The 19,353-nt window shown below is 52.3% G+C and overlaps 1 protein-coding gene across 1 annotated transcript in view; it reads right to left on the bottom strand.

The window, feature by feature from the left end:
* Positions 1-1,956: 1,956 nt before the first annotated feature.
* NCSTN (nicastrin) overlaps positions 1,957-19,353 on the bottom strand; it is a 24,006-nt gene continuing 6,609 nt past the window's right edge. Inside the window, 10 exon segments of the mRNA XM_073642270.1 lie at positions 1,957-2,992; positions 4,088-4,300; positions 4,563-4,729; positions 5,457-5,544; positions 5,816-5,908; positions 8,652-8,754; positions 8,933-9,102; positions 9,209-9,286; positions 9,420-9,524; positions 9,571-9,589. Coding sequence (XP_073498371.1) covers positions 2,867-2,992; positions 4,088-4,300; positions 4,563-4,729; positions 5,457-5,544; positions 5,816-5,908; positions 8,652-8,754; positions 8,933-9,102; positions 9,209-9,286; positions 9,420-9,524; positions 9,571-9,589 — 1,162 coding nt within the window. The 3' untranslated portion in view covers positions 1,957-2,866.

Genomic DNA, 19,353 nt, shown 5'->3' with positions numbered 1-19,353 from the left:
TTATAGCTCAGTACTGCAGTGCTTTCCATAGAAACATCGACACCCAGTGGTTATAGCTCAGTACTGCAGTGCTTTCCATAGAAACATCAGCACCCAGCGGTTATAGCTCAGTAATGCAGTGCTTTCCATAGAAACATCAGCACCCAGCGGTTATAGCTCAGTACTGCAGTGCTTTCCATAGAAACATCGACACCCAGTGGTTATAGCTCAGTACTGCAGTGCTTTCCATAGAAACATCGACACCCAGTGGTTATAGCTCAGTACTGCAGTGCTTTCCATAGAAACATCAGCACCCAGCGGTTGCAGTGCAGTGCTTTCCATAGAAAGCTGCAGAAACAGCGACACCTAGTGGTTATAGCTCAGTACTGCAGTGCTTTCCATAGAAACATCGACACCCAGTGGTTATAGCTCAGTACTGCAGTGCTTTCCATAGAAACATCAGCACCCAGTGGTTATAGCTCAGTACTGCAGTGCTTTCCATAGAAACATCAGCACCCAGCGGTTATAGCTCAGTACTGCAGTGTTTTCCATAGAAACATCGACACCCAGTGGTTATAGCTCAGTACTGCAGTGCTTTCCATAGAAACATCAGCACCCAGTGGTTATAGCTCAGTACTGCAGTGCTTTCCATAGAAACAGTGACACCCAGTGGTTATAGCTCAGTACTGCAGTGCTTTCCATAGAAACATCAACACCCAGTGGTTATAGCTCAGTACTGCAGTGTTTTCCATAGAAACATCAGCACCCAGTGGTTATAGATCAGTACTGCAGTGCTTTCCATAGAAACATCGACACCCAGTGGTTATAGCTCAGTACTGCAGTGTTTTCAATAGAAACATCGACACCCAGCGGTTATAGCTCAGTAATGCAGTGCTTTCCATAGAAACATCGACACCCAGTGGTTATAGCTCAGTACTGCAGTGCTTTCCATAGAAACATCGACACCCAGTGGTTATAGCTCAGTACTGCAGTGCTTTCCATAGAAACATCAGCACCCAGTGGTTATAGCTCAGTACTGCAGTGCTTTCCATAGAAACAGTGACACCCAGTGGTTATAGCTCAGTACTGCAGTGCTTTCCATGGAAACATCAACACCCAGTGGTTATAGCTCAGTACTGCAGTGCTTTCCATAGAAACATCAACACCCAGTGGTTATAGCTCAGTACTGCAGTGCTTTCCATAGAAACATCAGCACCCAGCGGTTATAGCTCAGTACTGCAGTGTTTTCCATAGAAACATCGACACCCAGTGGTTATAGCTCAGTACTGCAGTGCTTTCCATAGAAACATCAGCACCCAGCGGTTGCAGTGCAGTGCTTTCCATAGAAAGCTGCAGAAACAGCGACACCTAGTGGTTATAGCTCAGTACTGCAGTGCTTTCCATAGAAACATCAGCACCCAGTGGTTATAGCTCAGTACTGCAGTGCTTTCCATAGAAACATCAGCACCAAGCAGTTATAGCTCAGTACTGCAGTGCTTTCCATAGAAACATCAGCACCCAGCGGTTGCAGTGCAGTGCTTTCCATAGAAAGCTGCAGAAACAGCGACACCTAGTGGTTATAGCTCAGTACTGCAGTGCTTTCCATAGAAACATTGACACCCAGTGGTTATAGCTCAGTACTGCAGTGCTTTCCATAGAAACATTGACACCCAGTGGTTATAGCTCAGTACTGCAGTGCTTTCCATAGAAACATCAACACCGAGTGGTTATAGCTCAGTACTGCAGTTCTTTCCATAGAAACATCAACACCCAGTGGTTATAGCGCAGTACTGCAGTGCTTTTAATAGCTTGCTGAAAACAATGACACCTACAGGTCAAAGTGTTGTACTGCAGTTTTTCTGACTTCTCCCAGAAGAGAGTTTAAGATTTTTAACACAGAATCATTTTTTAGTAATTTTATTACATCTCAGGAAAGGGGAACGACATAAAAAAAAAAAAAAAAGCACAAAAACAATGAAAGATGGCAGATGTTGTTCATTCTATCACCATGGCAACAAGTAATTCTACGGTTGGCGGAATATTGCTTTGAATTTCATGAAAATTCCACGGGAAAAACCTGAAAGCGTAAGCTTTAACCACAGCCTTTGAGATAAGGACTTGTATAGGGTGTGCGACTGCTGCCAACCGTCTATACCGCCAGCACACGTCTGTACAGCTACACTTGTCAGGGAACACTGACTACCAACCAGTCTTTCCATTGGTTGGCAGCCAGCATGCCTCCACTAAACAGGTTTTCCATTGGTTGCCATCCACCACACCCCCAGCAACCAGTATTTTCCATTGGCTGCCATCCACCACACCCCCCACTAACCAGGTTTTCCATTGGTTGACATCCACCACACCCCCCACTAACCAGGTTTTCCATTGGTTGACATCCACCACATCCCCACCAATCAGTCTTTCCATTGGTTGGTTGGCAGCATGCCTCTACTAAATAGTCATTGAAATGATCAGTAGGTGGCACATTCACTGCCAACCAGTCTGGTCTGGGGTCTGAATTGGGCGACAGTCAGGATCGGCATTGGCCCCTCTTCACATGTTATAGGCTAGTGTTCATTTTGGGAGAGATAAGTGGATTAACCGTTTGTAAGCTGCCCAGTAAAGCAGGTAAAGACAGAGGACACATTTGGTCCTGGATCCAGAGTCTCCATCTTGGGAACGTTTTTGCCATCACATTGCACTTTTTCCTGTTGGTGGGAACAGGAGTTTTCATTCTTGTTAGGGTCGCTGCTCGAATTAAAGGAAAAAAAAATAAAAAAAGTCTCTTCCAGTGTGGATCCATTGTTAAAGCAGCATGGGCGTTCCCACCTAACCAGTACAAACAGTAGCAGTCACGGTCCTCCATCCAGCAGGGGGTGGTAAGTCTCTAGTAAGCCACTGACTCACTGCTGTCTTGCGTACTTGTGAACAGTACGTCTGCCTTGGAGTTTATGAAGTAGGTGGCACCGAAAGACAAAAGGAGGACGGCGATGCCCACGATCAGAGTTATCACCTGCGAGCAAAGAGAAAAGCGCGTGAGCAAAGAGGCGTGAGCAGTCCAGATTAAGTCACATGCCTGTAACGAAAGATAGGGGGTGTCTGTGGACCCCATTAATTTCACTGGACACCAAGACGGCTGAACCATGACCCCAGTGACACATTCTCAGCACTTAAAGTCACGGCGGGTGATCAGAGCGGACTCAGGACCAAAGTGGCTCACCCCCTTAGACGCCACGGTCAATCTCTGACAGCAGGAGCTAAGCGGTTAGATCCACCCATAAATCCCCCACGATATGACTACACAGGCACCGACTGTGCCGTCATCAGCTATGGTGACAGACACTAGAATACTGATGTGTAGTACAATCACAAACTAAAATCTCCTGGTGGGAGAATGGGGGGAGGGCGGCTAATAAATAAATCAAAAATAGGAAAAGCAAAAAAATAAAAAAATAAATAAAAAATTCTAAATGTTTAAATTGCATGCCTTTATCCATGCCGGGAAAAAAATAGCTAAGAATATTTGTTATAATCGGGTCCAGAAAAGTCCGATCTTTAAAAATCACGTAACAATGCAGTAAAAAAATAAAATCTCCGCCTCGACTTTTTGGGGTCACTATTTCCTAAAAAAAAAAAAAAAAAAAAACTACAGATCACCCCCCAAAATAACACAAGCGCTCACACAGCTTTATCAGCACAATAATAAAATCAGGGGTCTCAGAAAGTGGCGGTAACAAATTGTTATAAAATGCATAAAAAAAAAAACAAACAATAGAAAAACTACACGTGTCATTCTTACCGCACAACGGACTACAAAAAAACCCCCCAAAAAAACGGAATTGCATTTTTTCCACCATTTCACCGCCACCCGGAATTATTTTTTCCTATTTTTCAGTGAATTATATGATAAAGTGAATGGCGTCAATCAAAGCCTGTGCAGCAAACAATAAGCCCTCGCACGGCGATGTGGACAGGAAAACAAAAAAGTTCTGCTTCTCGGTAGAAAGGGAGGAAAAAGCTAAAGCACAGAGGAGAAATAAAGTCCGGCCACTGTGTAAGACTGAGTGCAGCTCCGGCCTGGGGGCGGCTCCGGCCTGGGGGCACCCACCTCCAGCTCGTGACTGGGCACCAGGAATATGCGGGCCCGGATCTCCTTCCAGCGGCTCTCCGTCCAGGTGGAGTACTCTGTAGAGTCCCACTCATTCAGCTCAAAAGCGGGAGACTCGGCCAGGTAGCTACGAAGGGTGGTCCGCACACAGTACGGTGTCCGGGTCGTCGAGTTATCATTCAATGGTCCCTGCACCCATAAGTATTCATAAAGCTGGAGGAAAAAAAAACATGAAAAATTACATTTACAAAATCCTAATATTTAAAGATGGTGATGGAAACAGTCAGCAGGCATGTCATCAGGGCTCATAACAGAGGGCCTTTACATTTTCATACATTAGCGGATGCTATATTGGAGTATATATTAGTAAGCTGTGTACAAAAAAAAAATGCAAGGAACGCTGAACGATTTCAGCTCTGAAGCCTGCAGACCTGTGATTGCAGCTCCGAAGTGTTAGGGAAATGTCTGCACTTGCCTTAGAATCTGCAGCCTTGTCCGGGCTCTGACACTCCTCTTTGGTGTAGTTCACCACTTGCCCCGTGAGATTGGCGAGAACGGCGATGAGGAAGCTGGTTGGTGGGTTTGGAGACTGGGTCCTCCCGATCAGAGAGGCCGTCACGTAATACTGCGGAGGTTTTTCCCCTAGGAACACAATCAGCAGCAGGATTACACCACATTTTACTCTCATCTTAATTCTCTACTGTTTTTGTGCACTATTTGTTTTTTTTTACAGCTTTGATGCAATTTTCAGTTGTCCCCGACTAGATGCCATGATGTCTTCCATCTGCAGGATGCATAGACATGAGAGATTGAGGCTCTCCAGTCTCCATCATGTAGATGTTTAAAAGCAGCAGCTGCATGGAGGACATGCAGCACTGAGCAGTGTAGCTGTACATCCAGCTCTGAGGTCAAGTCAACACTTCCTATGAAGCCGCAGCACCGGCATGTACATGCACTAGAGGAATGACCGATTTCTGGCCATTATGACCAGTACCCTGCACATCTCACACGTTTCCCCCACTGGGGGCTCTTTCTCTCGTATTTTCTGTTGTCTGTGACTTGGGGGGGGGGGTAGAGATGAGTGGCTATGATCTGTCCATACACTGCACACTGATACAGCAGGGAGATCCTGCTCTCACGTCTCTATGCAGCACGTGGTCAGAAGCAGCAGCATGGAGGTCATTATACAATAGTGCTGAGCAGTGTAGCTGTGACTCCAGCGTGGTTGAGGTAAACACTTACTGTACAGCAGCTGCACAGGTTTGTGTGTGCCTGTGCCACTGTTTACAACTCCATAGACTTCTATGGGTAAGGTGTAACCTGATCCCTCAGTGAGAGGAGATGGCTTGGAAGAGGGGACCAGCCTTACCTAGGCTTCCTTTCCAGTCAGACTTAATGATGGACTGAAACCAACTATTGTTAGACATCACCAGGAAGCCGTAGAGCATCCGAGTCACCTGAAACCAAACAGAAAATTATAGGAGCCCTTTAAAGGCTGATTGTTGTCGTCTTCTCCAGTCACAACCGAAGCTGCCTGAAAAATTCTGCTGATTGTCCCTGAAAACCAGAGATTTAGCTCCACCCTGTTGGCATACACAGGACCCAGCAGCTCAGCTATATAGTGCTCATGTCAGCTCTCACCGCAGGAAACCAGCAGAAATATGAAGGCAGCTTTAGAGGTAAACGGAGAAGAACAGTAGACAGATGTGTTGGACTGGAGCTTCTTACCGACTTCACGTCAGCCTGGATGTCAGCGCTGCGGTTACCACCCGCCTGCCGGTACAGGGTCCTGGCGAGCAACGTGGCCACGTCTGAGAGAGACTGCAAAAGCGAGAAGCACTGATAATCAGAGCCGACACTCAAAGGGCGGGGAAGGAAGACTGACCTGGAGGGGGTGCCGCTGAGACCTAGCCAGGAGTGGGGGAACAACTGTGACCCCAGGAGGGGGTGCCACTGAGACCTAGCCGGGAGTAGGGAGGAAGACTCATCTGGAAGGAGTGCCGCTGAGACCTAGCCGGGAGTGGGGGAACAACTGTGACCCCAGGAGGGGATGCCACTGAGACCTAGCCGGGAGTAGGGAGGAAGACTCATCTGGAAGGAGGCACCGCTGAGACCTAGCCGGGAGTGGGGAGGAATAACTGTAACCCCAGGAGGGGGCGCCACTGAGACCTAGCCGGGAGTGGGAGGAAGACCCTGATCTGGAAGGGGGCGATGCTGAGACCTAGCCGGGAGTGGGAAGAATAACTGTGACCCCAGAAGGGGGCGCCGCTGAAGCCTAGCCAGGAGTGGGAAGAATAACTGTGAACCCAGGAGGGGGCGCCACTGAGACCTAGCCGGGAGTGGGAGGAAGACTGACCTAGAAGAATGCGCCGCTGAGACCTAGCCAGGAGTGGGAAGAATAACTGTGACCCCAGAAGGGGGCGCCGCTGAAACCTAGCCAGGAGTGGGGAGGAATAACTGTAACCCCAGGAGGGGGCGCCACTGAGACCTAGCCGGGAGTGGGGGAACAACTGTGACCCCAGGAGGGGAAGCGGCTGAGACCTAGCCAGGAGTGGGGAGGAATAACTGTAACCCCAGGAGGGGGCGCCCGTGAGATCTAGCCAGGAGTGGAGAGGAAGAGTCTGACCTAGAAGGGGGCGCCGCTGAGACCTAGCCGAGAGTGGGAGGAAGACCCTGATCTGGAAGGGGGCGACGCTGAGACCTAGCCGGGAGTGGGAAGAATAACTGTGACCCCAGAAGGGGGCGCCGCTGAAACCTAGCCAGGAGTGGGAAGAATAACTGTGAACCCAGGAGGGGGCGCCGCTGAAACCTAGCCAGGAGTGGGAGGAAGACTGACCTAGAAGAATGCGCCGCTGAGACCTAGCAGGGAGTGGGAAGAATAACTGTGACCCCAGAAGGGGGCGCCGCTGAAACCTAGCCAGGAGTGGGACGAAGACTGACCTGGAAGGAGGCGCAGCTGAGACCTAGCCGGGAGTGGGGAGGAAGACTCACCTGGAAGGGGGCGCCGCTGAGACCTAGCCGGGAGTGAGGAGGAAGACTCTCACCTTGAAGAAGGGGTCGCTGAGACCTAGCCAGGAGTGGGAAGAATAACTGTGAAACCAGGAGGGGGCGCCACTAAGACCTAGCCAAGAGTGGGAGGAAGACTGACCTGGAAGGGGGCGCAGCTGAGACCTAGCCAGGAGTGGGAGGAAGACTCTCACCTTGAAGAAGGCACCGCTGAGACCTAGCCGGGAGTGGGAGAACAGCTGTGACCCCAGGAGGGGGCGCCTCTGAAACCTAGCCGGTAGTGGGGAGGAATAACTGTAACCCCAGGAGGGGGTGCCACTGACCCCTAACCGGGAGTGGGGAGGAAGACTCACCTGGAAGGGGGCACCGCTGAGACCTAGCTGGGAGGAAGACTCACCTGGAAGGGGGCACTGCTGAGACCTAGCCGGGAGTGGGGAGGAAGAGACTGACCTGGAAGGAGCCGCCGCTGAGACCTAGCCGGGAGTGGGAGAACAGCTGTGACCCCCCCAGGAGGGGGCACCTCTGAAGCCTAACTGGGAGTGGGGAGGCGGAGACTCACCCTTGAAGGGGGCTCTGCCGAGACCTAGCCGGGAGTGGGAGGAAGACCCTGATCTGGAAGGGGACGCCGCTGAGACTAGCCAGGAGTGGGAAGAAGATTCTGACCTGGAAGAAGGCGCCACTGAGACCTAGCCAAGAGTGGGGGAAAAGCTGTGACCCCAAGAGGGGGCGCTGCTGAGACCTAGCCAGGAGTGGGAGGAAGACTCTGACCTCAAGAATGAGAAGGGAGAGGGGAATGAACTCAGCTACAATAAAAGAAGTTGTCCACTACTTGGACAACCCTTTCTCATCCCCCACGCTTGACCAATATAAAATAAGAAAGCTTATACTCCCCTCCGGTGCTGGCGTCATTCCCGCGGTGTCGGCACTCGCTCTCCCCAGGGCTCCCGTGCTGTTTTGACATGCGACGCCAGCGCCCAATCAGAGCTGGAATCACTGGCCCCGCCTTGTGACACCAGCACCCAATCAGCGCTGGATTCACTGGTGCCGCCTTGTGACACCGGCACCAAATCAGCGCTGGAATCACTGTCCCCGCCTTGTGAAGCCGGCAGCCAATCAGCGCTGGATTCACCGGCCCTGCCTTGTGAAGCCGGCAGCCAATCAGCGCTGGAATCACTGGCCCCGCCTCCTGTCGAATTACGCATAAGAGGAAGTCAGATCAGCCGCAGCCCGGACTTCCTCTTTAATTCATACGATTGGGCGCCAGCTCACGTGTCACAACCGCAAGAGCGCCCCGGGACCGCGAGTGCCGACACCAGAGGTGAGTAAAAGCTTTATTATTTTATCGGCGCAAAACATTTATATCAAGAAGGGGTGTCCTAGTAGTAGACAACCCCTTTAAAGGGTGTGCCAAATCCTTAGTGGGGGGGAATGGGGTGACTTCACACAAAGATCTAGTGTTGTGGAGGATCAGGGGAGGGGGATCCTCAGAGGTCACCGTAGCTTTTTCTGGGGTGGGAATGTACGAGGATGCGCTAAGCCTCCTCCTGCTCCTATGTACCTGAGCAGCCTCGGTGACGTAGTTCAGAGCCTCCTCTTTGGAGAGTCCGCTGGGATAGTTCATGTTGATGCTGGCGGCGGTGTCGTACATACTGTTATAGTACCTATGGGGGGAGAGAAGCCATCATCAGCTGGGACATCTCATACAGATCCACGCTGCCCCCTGCTGGATGAAAATAGGCTACCACCCTCAACTTGTCAATGCTGAATGTGTGAGGATCAGCGGCCATATCTGGAAAGCTTCAACCAGAATACCTACATATGGGGTAGCGCAGGTCTTACTTATTGCGGTAGGCTGTTCTGTGGTCGGTCAGCACCAATCCCGGGATATTTCGGACTCTCAGGAACCGCTGGAAGGACGCTGGCGGAAGGGGCTGCGACTGGTCGCTTTCTTGCAGGGTGACATTGGTGTCTGCACTGGAATTTTTCAGGAATTGGATCAGCTGCTCCACCTGGATGAGGAACAGATGTTACAATTAATGCTATTCCATTACCCCACATCTAGGGGGAGCCACAGCGCAGCAGGGCATAAGCTAGCAGGCATCACTCGGCACCCACCTCAGCGTTCACAGAGTCATTACTCCGAGAAATGGGATCCGTGTGGATCCACAGAGCAGAATCGTTCCTCAGCGCCACCTGGTGGACAAGAGCAGAAATGGAGATCAAAATGGAGCAGACGGGGTCTGCAGTGCTCCTGCCATACTGAGCGCTCTGGCCAATTGAAGGAAGCAGTGCTGCAGTGTAAAGCATGCACAGTTCTGTGTATTACCTGACTGAGCTCCACAAAGGAGTGAATGTTGTTCAGCCGGATGGGAAATTTTCCTTTCTCCATGTCATACACCATCCGGGAGCTGCCGATGTAATCAAACACTTCCTGCAAAAAATAAATAACACATCACTCCTTGTACAATCTCAAAGACCATAAAGAAATTTCCGAACCTAAAGAAAAGGATATACAATACTTATCATCAAAAATTCAGTGGCCTAAACTGACGGAAGAACAGTTCATTTATCTAAATTCCCCCATTCTCAAATAAGGAAGCAGAATTTACTACAAAACATGGAAAAAAGAATAAAGCCCCAGGAGCAGATGGTTTCCGAATGACTATTACTCGACTTTAAAACGTCTAATTACTTCAATTTCTGATAGTGAAGTACCACCCGAAAACCTTCAAGCCACAATTGTAGCTATTCATGAACAACGATCAGACCCCACTTCAGTACTAAACTATAGACCAATATCACTACTAAATACAGATATTAAAATATTTGCGAAGATCGTAGCAAATAGAATTTCGTAATTTCTTTCCAACTTAATTCACAGAGATCAAGTCGGATTTATAAAAAACAGACAGTCCGCTGATGGCACCAGACGAATTATTGGTCTAATTTTCATATACTGAAAAAAATAAAATACCAGCCATCATAATCTCATTAGATGCTGAAAAAGCTTTGGACCGAATGAATTGGAAATATATGCAAGCAACATTATCTAAATTCCAATTTATTGGCCAAATTCTTAATGCCATTATGGCTTTATATTCTTATCCTACAGCCAATATATTTAGTCAACAATCTTCCATCCAAAAATTGTAACATTTCAAATGGGACAAGACAAGGAAGCCCACTCTCCCCGATTCTTTTATCACTTAGAATAAATAATGTTATTAAAGGCATAGCCGCTAATTCTAGGCAATAGAAGATGGGTCTCTACGCCGACGACATCATTTTAACGTTGACTGACCCACCTAACTCCATCCGTGAAATATCTAGTATAATAGAGAAATTCTCCAAAATAACATATTATAAAATAAACACCAGTAAATCAAGAATCTTAGGTTACCACATAGATACAGAATTAATCAATATTATCAAAAATGAATCCCCCCTTTTTCATGGGAAGAACATAATATATCTAGGTATTAAATTAACAAATCACGGAATCAAAATAATAGATGAAAACTTATCTGGTATCTTATATATTTATAAAAGAAATACCACATTTTGACTATAAATTGTGGGAAAGGAAGGGAATTTCAGATTTATCTAAAGATATTCAGTAACAACAAAGAAGACTCTTTTATGACCTTCCAATATCTCATAATAAAATACGACCTCCCAGAAATAGAATTTTTTTTACATATTTAGAAATGAGAAAATAACTCAGAAACAAATGTAAATTTCCTCTAATGCTTCCTAAGAAGTATTTTCCCTCATTAGTAATCCGGACAATAAATCTATATGGAATACTAAACAGATTTATCCTTTGTTCAACAATGATGTCATATTCTCAAAACACTGGAGTGGGAAAAGGATTTGGGCACCAAGTTTTCAGCTGATAAATGGCAAAAAGCGATAAAAATTTCCTTTAAAAACTTATCCAACACTAATCATCTTATAAAACCATGACAAAATGGTATTATACCCCAGCAAAACTGCAGAGAATATTTCCCAATCAATATCAATTATGTTGGAGAGAAAGTAGCCAAAAAGGTTCTCTTTACACATACTATGGGAGTGCGCGGTAATCTCTCCTCTTTACATATACTATGGGAGTGCGCGGTAATCTCTCCTCTTTACATATACTATGGGAGTGCGCGGTAATCTCTTCTCTTTACATACACTATGGGAGTGCGCGGTAATCTCTTCTCTTTACATATACTATGGGAGTGCGCGGTAATCTCTTCTCTTTACATATACTATGGGAGTGCGCGGTAATCTCTTCTCTTACATATACTATGGGAGTGCGCGGTAATCTCTTCTCTTTACATATACTATGGGAGTGCGCGGTAATCTCTTCTCTTTACATATACTATGGGAGTGCGCGGTAATCTCTTCTCTTTACATATACTATGGGAGTGCGCGGTAATCTCTTCTCTTTACATATACTATGGGAGTGCGGGGTAATCCCTTCTCTTTACATACACTATGGGAGTGCGGGGTAATCTCTTCTCTTTACATATACTATGGGAGTGCGCGGTAATCTCTCCTCTTTACATATACTATGGGAGTGCGCGGTAATCTCTTCTCTTACATATACTATGGGAGTGCGCGGTAATCTCTTCTCTTTACATATACTATGGGAGTGCGCGGTAATCTCTTCTCTCTTACATATACTATGGGAGTGCGCGGTAATCTCTTCTCTTTACATATACTATGGGAGTGCGCGGTAATCTCTTCTCTTTACATATACTATGGGAGTGCGCGGTAATCTCTTCTCTTTACATATACTATGGGAGTGCGCGGTAATCTCTTCTCTTTACATATACTATGGGAGTGCGGGGTAATCCCTTCTCTTTACATATACTATGGGAGTGCGGGGTAATCTCTTCTCTTTACATATACTATGGGAGTGCGGGGTAATCCCTTCTCTTTACATATACTATGGGAGTGCGGGGTAATCCCTTCTCTTTACATACACTATGGGAGTGCGGGGTAATCTCTTCTCTTTACATATACTATGGGAGTGCGCGGTAATCTCTTCTCTTTACATATACTATGGGAGTGCGCGGTAATCTCTCCTCTTTACATATACTATGGGAGTGCGCGGTAATCTCTTCTCTTACATATACTATGGGAGTGCGCGGTAATCTCTTCTCTTTACATATACTATGGGAGTGCGCGGTAATCTCTTCTCTTTACATATACTATGGGAGTGCGCGGTAATCTCTTCTCTTTACATATACTATGGGAGTGCATGGTAATCTCTTCTCTTTACATATACTATGGGAGTGCGCGGTAATCTCTTCTCTTACATATACTATGGGAGTGCGCGGTAATCTCTTCTCTTTACATATACTATGGGAGTGCGCGGTAATCTCTTCTCTTTACATATACTATGGGAGTGCGCGGTAATCTCTTCTCTTTACATATACTATGGGAGTGCATGGTAATCTCTTCTCTTTACATATACTATGGGAGTGCGCGGTAATCTCTTCTCTTTACATATACTATGGGAGTGCGTGGTAATCTCTTCTCTTTACATATACTATGGGAGTGCATGGTAATCTCTTCTCTTTGGACAGAAGTTTTTGGGTTGATTAATAAAATATGCAACACAGATATTCCACCTACTCCTCAATTAGCCATATATCTCTAGAAATAGATGAGTTTCCACTTAAAGTAAGATCTATAATAATACAAATTTCTTGGTAACAAAGCTGCTATGGTTGTCTAAACGGAAACCAATAAGTATTCCCTCAATTACAGAAGTTATAGACAGAATTATGAGCAATAATATGTTGGAATATACATATGCAGTCAGAAAGAACACACTTTCCATATAGGACTTGGAATGGAGCATATGGAACGCAGCGATATCTTCTATAATATACTTACCCTGTAATCTCTTCACATCCTGTTCCGTACAGATGTGTCCGGATCCCAGAATTCCAAGCGGCAGAAGTTTGTCAACCGCCATATTGGGACACCCAAGTGATGGGTGTCTCAATATGGAAACCACTGGTGGTACCAGCCTCTTACGCGGTACCACCAGCGGAACACGCCGTACACACCGCCGCCGGGATTAGCCGAATGAGTCACTGACCGCCACCATCTTTGTACAGGAGGAGAGCACGCGCAGTTTTAATGTAACCGCCGCTATCTGCCTTCACAAAGATGGCGGCGGCCTGATTTACGACGCGGGTAGACAGCTCAAACGAGAGAACACATGAAGGAAGAAGACAGCACAGGGGGGGAGAGAGAGAGAGAGAGCAGACAGGGGGGGAGAGAGAGAGAGAGAGAGAGAGAGCAGACAGGGGGGGAGAGAGAGAGAGAGAGAGAGAGCAGACAGGGGGAGAGAGAGAGAGAGAGAGAGAGAGAGAGAGCAGACAGGGGGAGAGAGAGAGAGAGAGAGAGAGAGAGAGAGCAGACAGGGGGGGAGAGAGAGAGAGAGAGCAGACAGGGGGGGAGAGAGAGAGAGAGAGCAGACAGGGGGGGAGAGAGAGAGAGCAGACAGGGGGGGAGAGAGAGAGAGAGAGAGCAGACAGGGGGGGAGAGAGAGAGAGAGAGCGCAGACAGGGGGGGAGAGAGAGAGAGAGAGCAGACAGGGGGGGAGAGAGAGAGAGAGAGCAGACAGGGGGGGAGAGAGAGAGAGAGAGCAGACAGGGGGGGAGAGAGAGAGAGAGAGCAGACAGGGGGGGAGAGAGAGAGAGAGAGCAGACAGGGGGGGAGAGAGAGAGAGAGAGCAGACAGGGGGGGAGAGAGAGAGAGAGCAGACAGGGGGGGGAGAGAGAGAGAGCAGACAGGGGGGGGAGAGAGAGAGAGCAGACAGGGGGGGAGAGAGAGAGAGCAGACAGGGGGGGAGAGAGAGAGAGCAGACAGGGGGGGGAGAGAGAGAGAGCAGACAGGGGGGGGAGAGAGAGAGAGCAGACAGGGGGGGGAGAGAGAGAGAGCAGACAGGGGGGGGAGAGAGAGAGAGCAGACAGGGGGGGGAGAGAGAGAGAGCAGACAGGGGGGGGAGAGAGAGAGAGCAGACAGGGGGGGGAGAGAGAGAGAGCAGACAGGGGGGGGAGAGAGAGAGAGCAGACAGGGGGGGGAGAGAGAGAGAGCAGACAGGGGGGGGAGAGAGAGAGAGCAGACAGGGGGGGGAGAGAGAGAGAGCAGACAGGGGGGGGAGAGAGAGAGAGCAGACAGGGGGGGGAGAGAGAGAGAGCAGACAGGGGGGGGAGAGAGAGAGAGCAGACAGGGGGGGGAGAGAGAGAGAGCAGACAGGGGGGGGAGAGAGAGAGAGCAGACAGGGGGGGGAGAGAGAGAGAGCAGACAGGGGGGGGAGAGAGAGAGAGCAGACAGGGGGGGGAGAGAGAGAGAGCAGACAGGGGGGGGAGAGAGAGAGAGCAGACAGGGGGGGGAGAGAGAGAGAGCAGACAGGGGGGGGAGAGAGAGAGAGCAGACAGGGGGGGGAGAGAGAGAGAGCAGACAGGGGGGGGAGAGAGAGAGAGCAGACAGGGGGGGGAGAGAGAGAGAGCAGACAGGGGGGGGGAGAGAGAGAGAGCAGACAGGGGGGGGAGAGAGAGAGAGCAGACAGGGGGGGGGAGAGAGAGAGAGCAGACAGGGGGGGGAGAGAGAGAGAGCAGACAGGGGGGGGGAGAGAGAGAGAGCAGACAGGGGGGGAGAGAGAGAGAGCAGACAGGGGGGGGAGAGAGAGAGAGCAGACAGGGGGGGGAGAGAGAGAGAGCAGACAGGGGGGGGAGAGAGAGAGAGCAGACAGGGGGGGGAGAGAGAGAGAGCAGACAGGGGGGGGAGAGAGAGAGAGCAGACAGGGGGGGGAGAGAGAGAGAGCAGACAGGGGGGGGAGAGAGAGAGAGCAGACAGGGGGGGAGAGAGAGAGAGCAGACAGGGGGGGAGAGAGAGAGAGCAGACAGGGGGGGGAGAGAGAGAGAGCAGACAGGGGGGGGAGAGAGAGAGAGCAGACAGGGGGGGGAGAGAGAGAGAGCAGACAGGGGGGGAGAGAGAGAGAGCAGACAGGGGGGGAGAGAGAGAGAGCAGACAGGGGGGGAGAGAGAGAGAGCAGACAGGGGGGGGAGAGAGAGAGAGCAGACAGGGGGGGAGAGAGAGAGAGCAGACAGGGGGGGAGAGAGAGAGCAGACAGGGGGGGAGAGAGAGAGCAGACAGGGGGGAGAGAGAGAGCAGACAGGGGGGAGCGAGCAGACAGGGGGGAGAGGAGCAGACAGGGGGGGAGAGCGAGCAGACAGGGGGGAGAGAGAGCGAGCAGACAGGGGGGGAGAGAGAGCGAGCAGACAGGGGGGAGAGAGAGCGAGCAGACAGGGGGGGAGAGAGAGCGAGCAGACAGGGGGGAGAGAGAGCGAGCAGACAGGGGGGGAGAGAGAGCGAGCAGACAGGGGGGGAGAGAGAGCGAGCAGACAGGGGGGGAGAGAGAGCGAGCAGACAGGGGGGGGAGAGAGCGAGCAGACAGGGGGGGAGAGAGGAGCGAGCAGACAGGGGGGAGAGAGGAGCAGACAGGGGGGAGAGAGAGCGAGCAGACAGGGGGGAGAGAGAGCGAGCAGACAGGGGGGAGAGAGAGCGAGCAGACAGGGGGGAGAGAGAGCGAGCAGACAGGGGGGGAGAGAGAGCGAGCAGACAGGGGGGGAGAGAGAGCGAGCAGACAGGGGGGGAGAGAGAGCGAGCAGACAGGGGGGGGAGAGAGAGCGAGCAGACAGGGGGGGAGAGAGAGCGAGCAGACAGGGGGGAGAGAGAGCGAGCAGACAGGGGGGGAAGAGAGCGAGCAGACAGGGGGGGAGAGAGAGCGAGCAGACAGGGGGGGAGAGAGAGCGAGCAGACAGGGGGGGAGAGAGAGCGAGCAGACAGGGGGGGAGAGAGAGCGAGCAGACAGGGGGGAGAGAGAGCGAGCAGACAGGGGGGGAGAGAGAGCGAGCAGACAGGGGGGAGAGAGAGCGAGCAGACAGGGGGGGAGAGAGAGCGAGCAGACAGGGGGGGAGAGAGAGCGAGCAGACAGGGGGGGAGAGAGAGCGAGCAGACAGGGGGGAGAGAGAGCGAGCAGACAGGGGGGAGAGAGAGCGAGCAGACAGGGGGGGAGAGAGAGCGAGCAGACAGGGGGGGAGAGAGAGCGAGCAGACAGGGGGGGAGAGAGAGCGAGCAGACAGGGGGGGAGAGAGAGCGAGCAGACAGGGGGGAGAGAGAGCGAGCAGACAGGGGGGGAGAGAGAGCGAGCAGACAGGGGGGAGAGAGAGCGAGAGCAGACAGGGGGGGAGAGAGAGCGAGAGCAGACAGGGGGGAGAGAGAGCGAGAGCAGACAGGGGGGGAGAGAGAGCGAGAGCAGACAGGGGGGGAGAGAGAGCGAGAGCAGACAGGGGGGGAGAGAGAGCGAGAGCAGACAGGGGGGGAGAGAGAGAGAGCAGACAGGGGGGGAGAGAGAGCGAGAGCAGACAGGGGGGGAGAGAGAGCGAGAGCAGACAGGGGGGAGAGAGAGAGCAGGGAGAAGAGAGCAGACAGGGGGGGAGAGAGAGAGAGCAGACAGGGGGGGAGAGAGAGAGCAGACAGGGGGGGGAGAGAGAGAGAGCAGACAGGGGGGGAGAGAGAGAGAGCAGACAGGGGGGGGAGAGAGAGAGAGCAGACAGGGGGGGGAGAGAGAGAGAGCAGACAGGGGGGGAGAGAGAGAGAGCAGACAGGGGGGGAGAGAGAGAGAGCAGACAGGGGGGGGAGAGAGAGAGAGCAGACAGGGGGGGGGAGAGAGAGAGCAGACAGGGGGGGAGAGAGAGAGAGCAGACAGGGGGGGAGAGAGAGAGAGCAGACAGGGGGGGGAGAGAGAGAGAGCAGACAGGGGGGAGAGAGAGAGAGCAGACAGGGGGGGAGAGAGAGAGAGCAGACAGGGGGGGAGAGAGAGAGAGCAGACAGGGGGGGAGAGAGAGGAGAGAGAGAAGACAGGGGGGGAGAGAGAGAGAGCAGACAGGGGGGAGAGAGAGAGAGCAGACAGGGGGGAGAGAGAGAGAGCAGACAGGGGGGGAGAGAGAGAGAGCAGACAGGGGGGGAGAGAAGAGAGAGCAGACAGGGGGGAGAGAGAGAGCAGACAGGGGGGGAGAGAGAGAGAGCAGACAGGGGGGGAGAGAGAGAGAGAGCAGACAGGGGGGAGAGAGAGAGAGCAGACAGGGGGGGAGAGAGAGAGAGCAGACAGGGGGGGAGAGAGAGAGAGCAGACAGGGGGGGAGAGAGAGAGAGCAGACAGGGGGGAGAGAGAGAGAGCAGACAGGGGGGAGAGAGAGAGAGCAGACAGGGGGGGAGAGAAGAGAGAGCAGACAGGGGGGGAGAGAGAGAGAGCAGACAGGGGGGGAGAGAGAGAGAGCAGACAGGGGGGGAGAGAGAGAGCAGACAGGGGGGGAGAGAGAGAGAGCAGACAGGGGGGGAGAGAGAGAGAGCAGACAGGGGGGGAGAGAGAGAGCAGACAGGGGGGAGAGAGAGAGAGCAGACAGGGGGGGGAGAGAGAGAGCAGACAGGGGGAGAGAGAGAGAGCAGACAGGGGGGGAGAGAGAGAGCAGACAGGGGGGGAGAGAGAGAGCAGACAGGGGGGGAGAGAGAGCAGACAGGGGGGGAGAGAGAGCAGACAGGGGGGGAGAGAGAGAGCAGACAGGGGGGGAGAGAGAGAGCAGACAGGGGGGAGAGAGAGAGAGCAGACAGGGGGGAGAGAGAGAGAGCAGACAGGGGGGGAGAGAGAGAGAGCAGACAGGGGGGGAGAGAGAGAGAGCAGACAGGGGGGGAGAGAGAGAGAGCAGACAGGGGGGAGAGAGAGAGCAGACAGGGGGGGAGAGAGAGAGCAGACAGGGGGGGGAGAGAGAGAGAGCAGACAGGGGGGGAGAGAGAGAGCAGACAGGGGGGGGAGAGAGAGAGCAGACAGGGGGGGAGAGAGAGAGCAGACAGGGGGGGAGAGAGAGAGCAGACAGGGGGAGAGAGAGAGCAGACAGGGGGAGAGAGAGAGCAGACAGGGGGAGAGAGAGAGCAGACAGGGGGAGAGAGAGAGAGAGAGCAGACAGGGGGAGAGAGAGAGAGAGCAGACAGGGGGAGAGAGAGAGAGAGCAGACAGGGGGGAGAGAGAGAGAGAGCAGACAGGGGGGAGAGAGAGAGAGAGAGAGAGCAGACAGGGGGAGAGAGAGAGAGAGAGAGAGAGCAGACAGGGGGAGAGAGAGAGAGAGAGAGAGCAGACAGGGGGGAGAGAGAGAGAGAGCAGACAGGGGAGAGAGAGAGAGAGAGAGAGAGGAGAGAGAGCAGACAGGGGGAGAGAGAGAGAGAGAGAGAAGAGAGAGAGAGAGAGAGAGAGAGAGCAGACAGGGGGAGAGAGAGAGAGAGAGAGCAGACAGGGGGAGAGAGAGAGAGAGAGAGCAGACAGGGGAGAGAGAGAGGAGAGAGAGAGCAGACAGGGGAGAGAGAGAGAGAGAGCAGACAGGGGGAGAGAGAGAGAGAGAGCAGACAGGGGGAGAGAGAGAGAGAGAGAGAGAGAGAGCAGACAGGGGAGAGAGAGAGAGCAGACAGGGGGAGAGAGAGAGAGAGCAGACAGGGGGAGAGAGAGAGAGAGAGAGCAGACAGGGGAGAGAGAGAGAGCAGACAGGGGAGAGAGAGAGAGAGAGAGAGCAGACAGGGGGAGAGAGAGAGAGAGAGAGCAGACAGGGGGAGAGAGAGAGAGAGAGAGCAGACAGGGGGAGAGAGAGAGAGAGAGCAGACAGGGAGAGAGAGAGAGAGCAGACAGGGGAGAGAGAGAGAGAGAGCAGACAGGGGGGAGAGAGAGAGAGAGAGAGAATCAGACAGGGGAGAGAGAGAGAGAGAGAGAGAGAGAGAGAGAGCAGACAGGGGGAGAGAGAGAGAGCGAGAGAGAGAGAGCAGACAGGGGGAGAGAGAGAGAGAGAGAGAGAGAGAGCAGACAGGGGGAGAGAGAGAGAGAGAGAGAGAGCAGACAGGGGGAGAGAGAGAAAGAGAGAGAGCAGACAGGGGGAGAGAGAGAGAGAGCAGACAGGGGGGGGAGAGAGAGAGAGCAGACAGGGGGGGAGAGAGAGAGAGCAGACAGGGGGGGAGAGAGAGAGAGCAGACAGGGGGGAGAGAGAGAGCAGACAGGGGGGGAGAGAGAGAGCAGACAGGGGGGGGAGAGAGAGAGCAGACAGGGGGGGAGAGAGAGAGAGCAGACGGGGGGGAGAGAGAGAGAGCAGGACAGGGGGGGGAGAGAGAGAGAGCAGACAGGGGGGGAGAGAGAGAGAGCAGACAGGG

The sequence above is a fragment of the Phyllobates terribilis genome, unplaced genomic scaffold (genome assembly GCF_046119375.1).
Source record: "Phyllobates terribilis strain yellow unplaced genomic scaffold, ASM4611937v1 Scaffold_7__3_contigs__length_470593459, whole genome shotgun sequence".
NCBI lineage: Eukaryota > Metazoa > Chordata > Amphibia > Anura > Dendrobatidae > Phyllobates > Phyllobates terribilis.
This window is presented reverse-complemented; position numbering and strand designations above follow the sequence as displayed.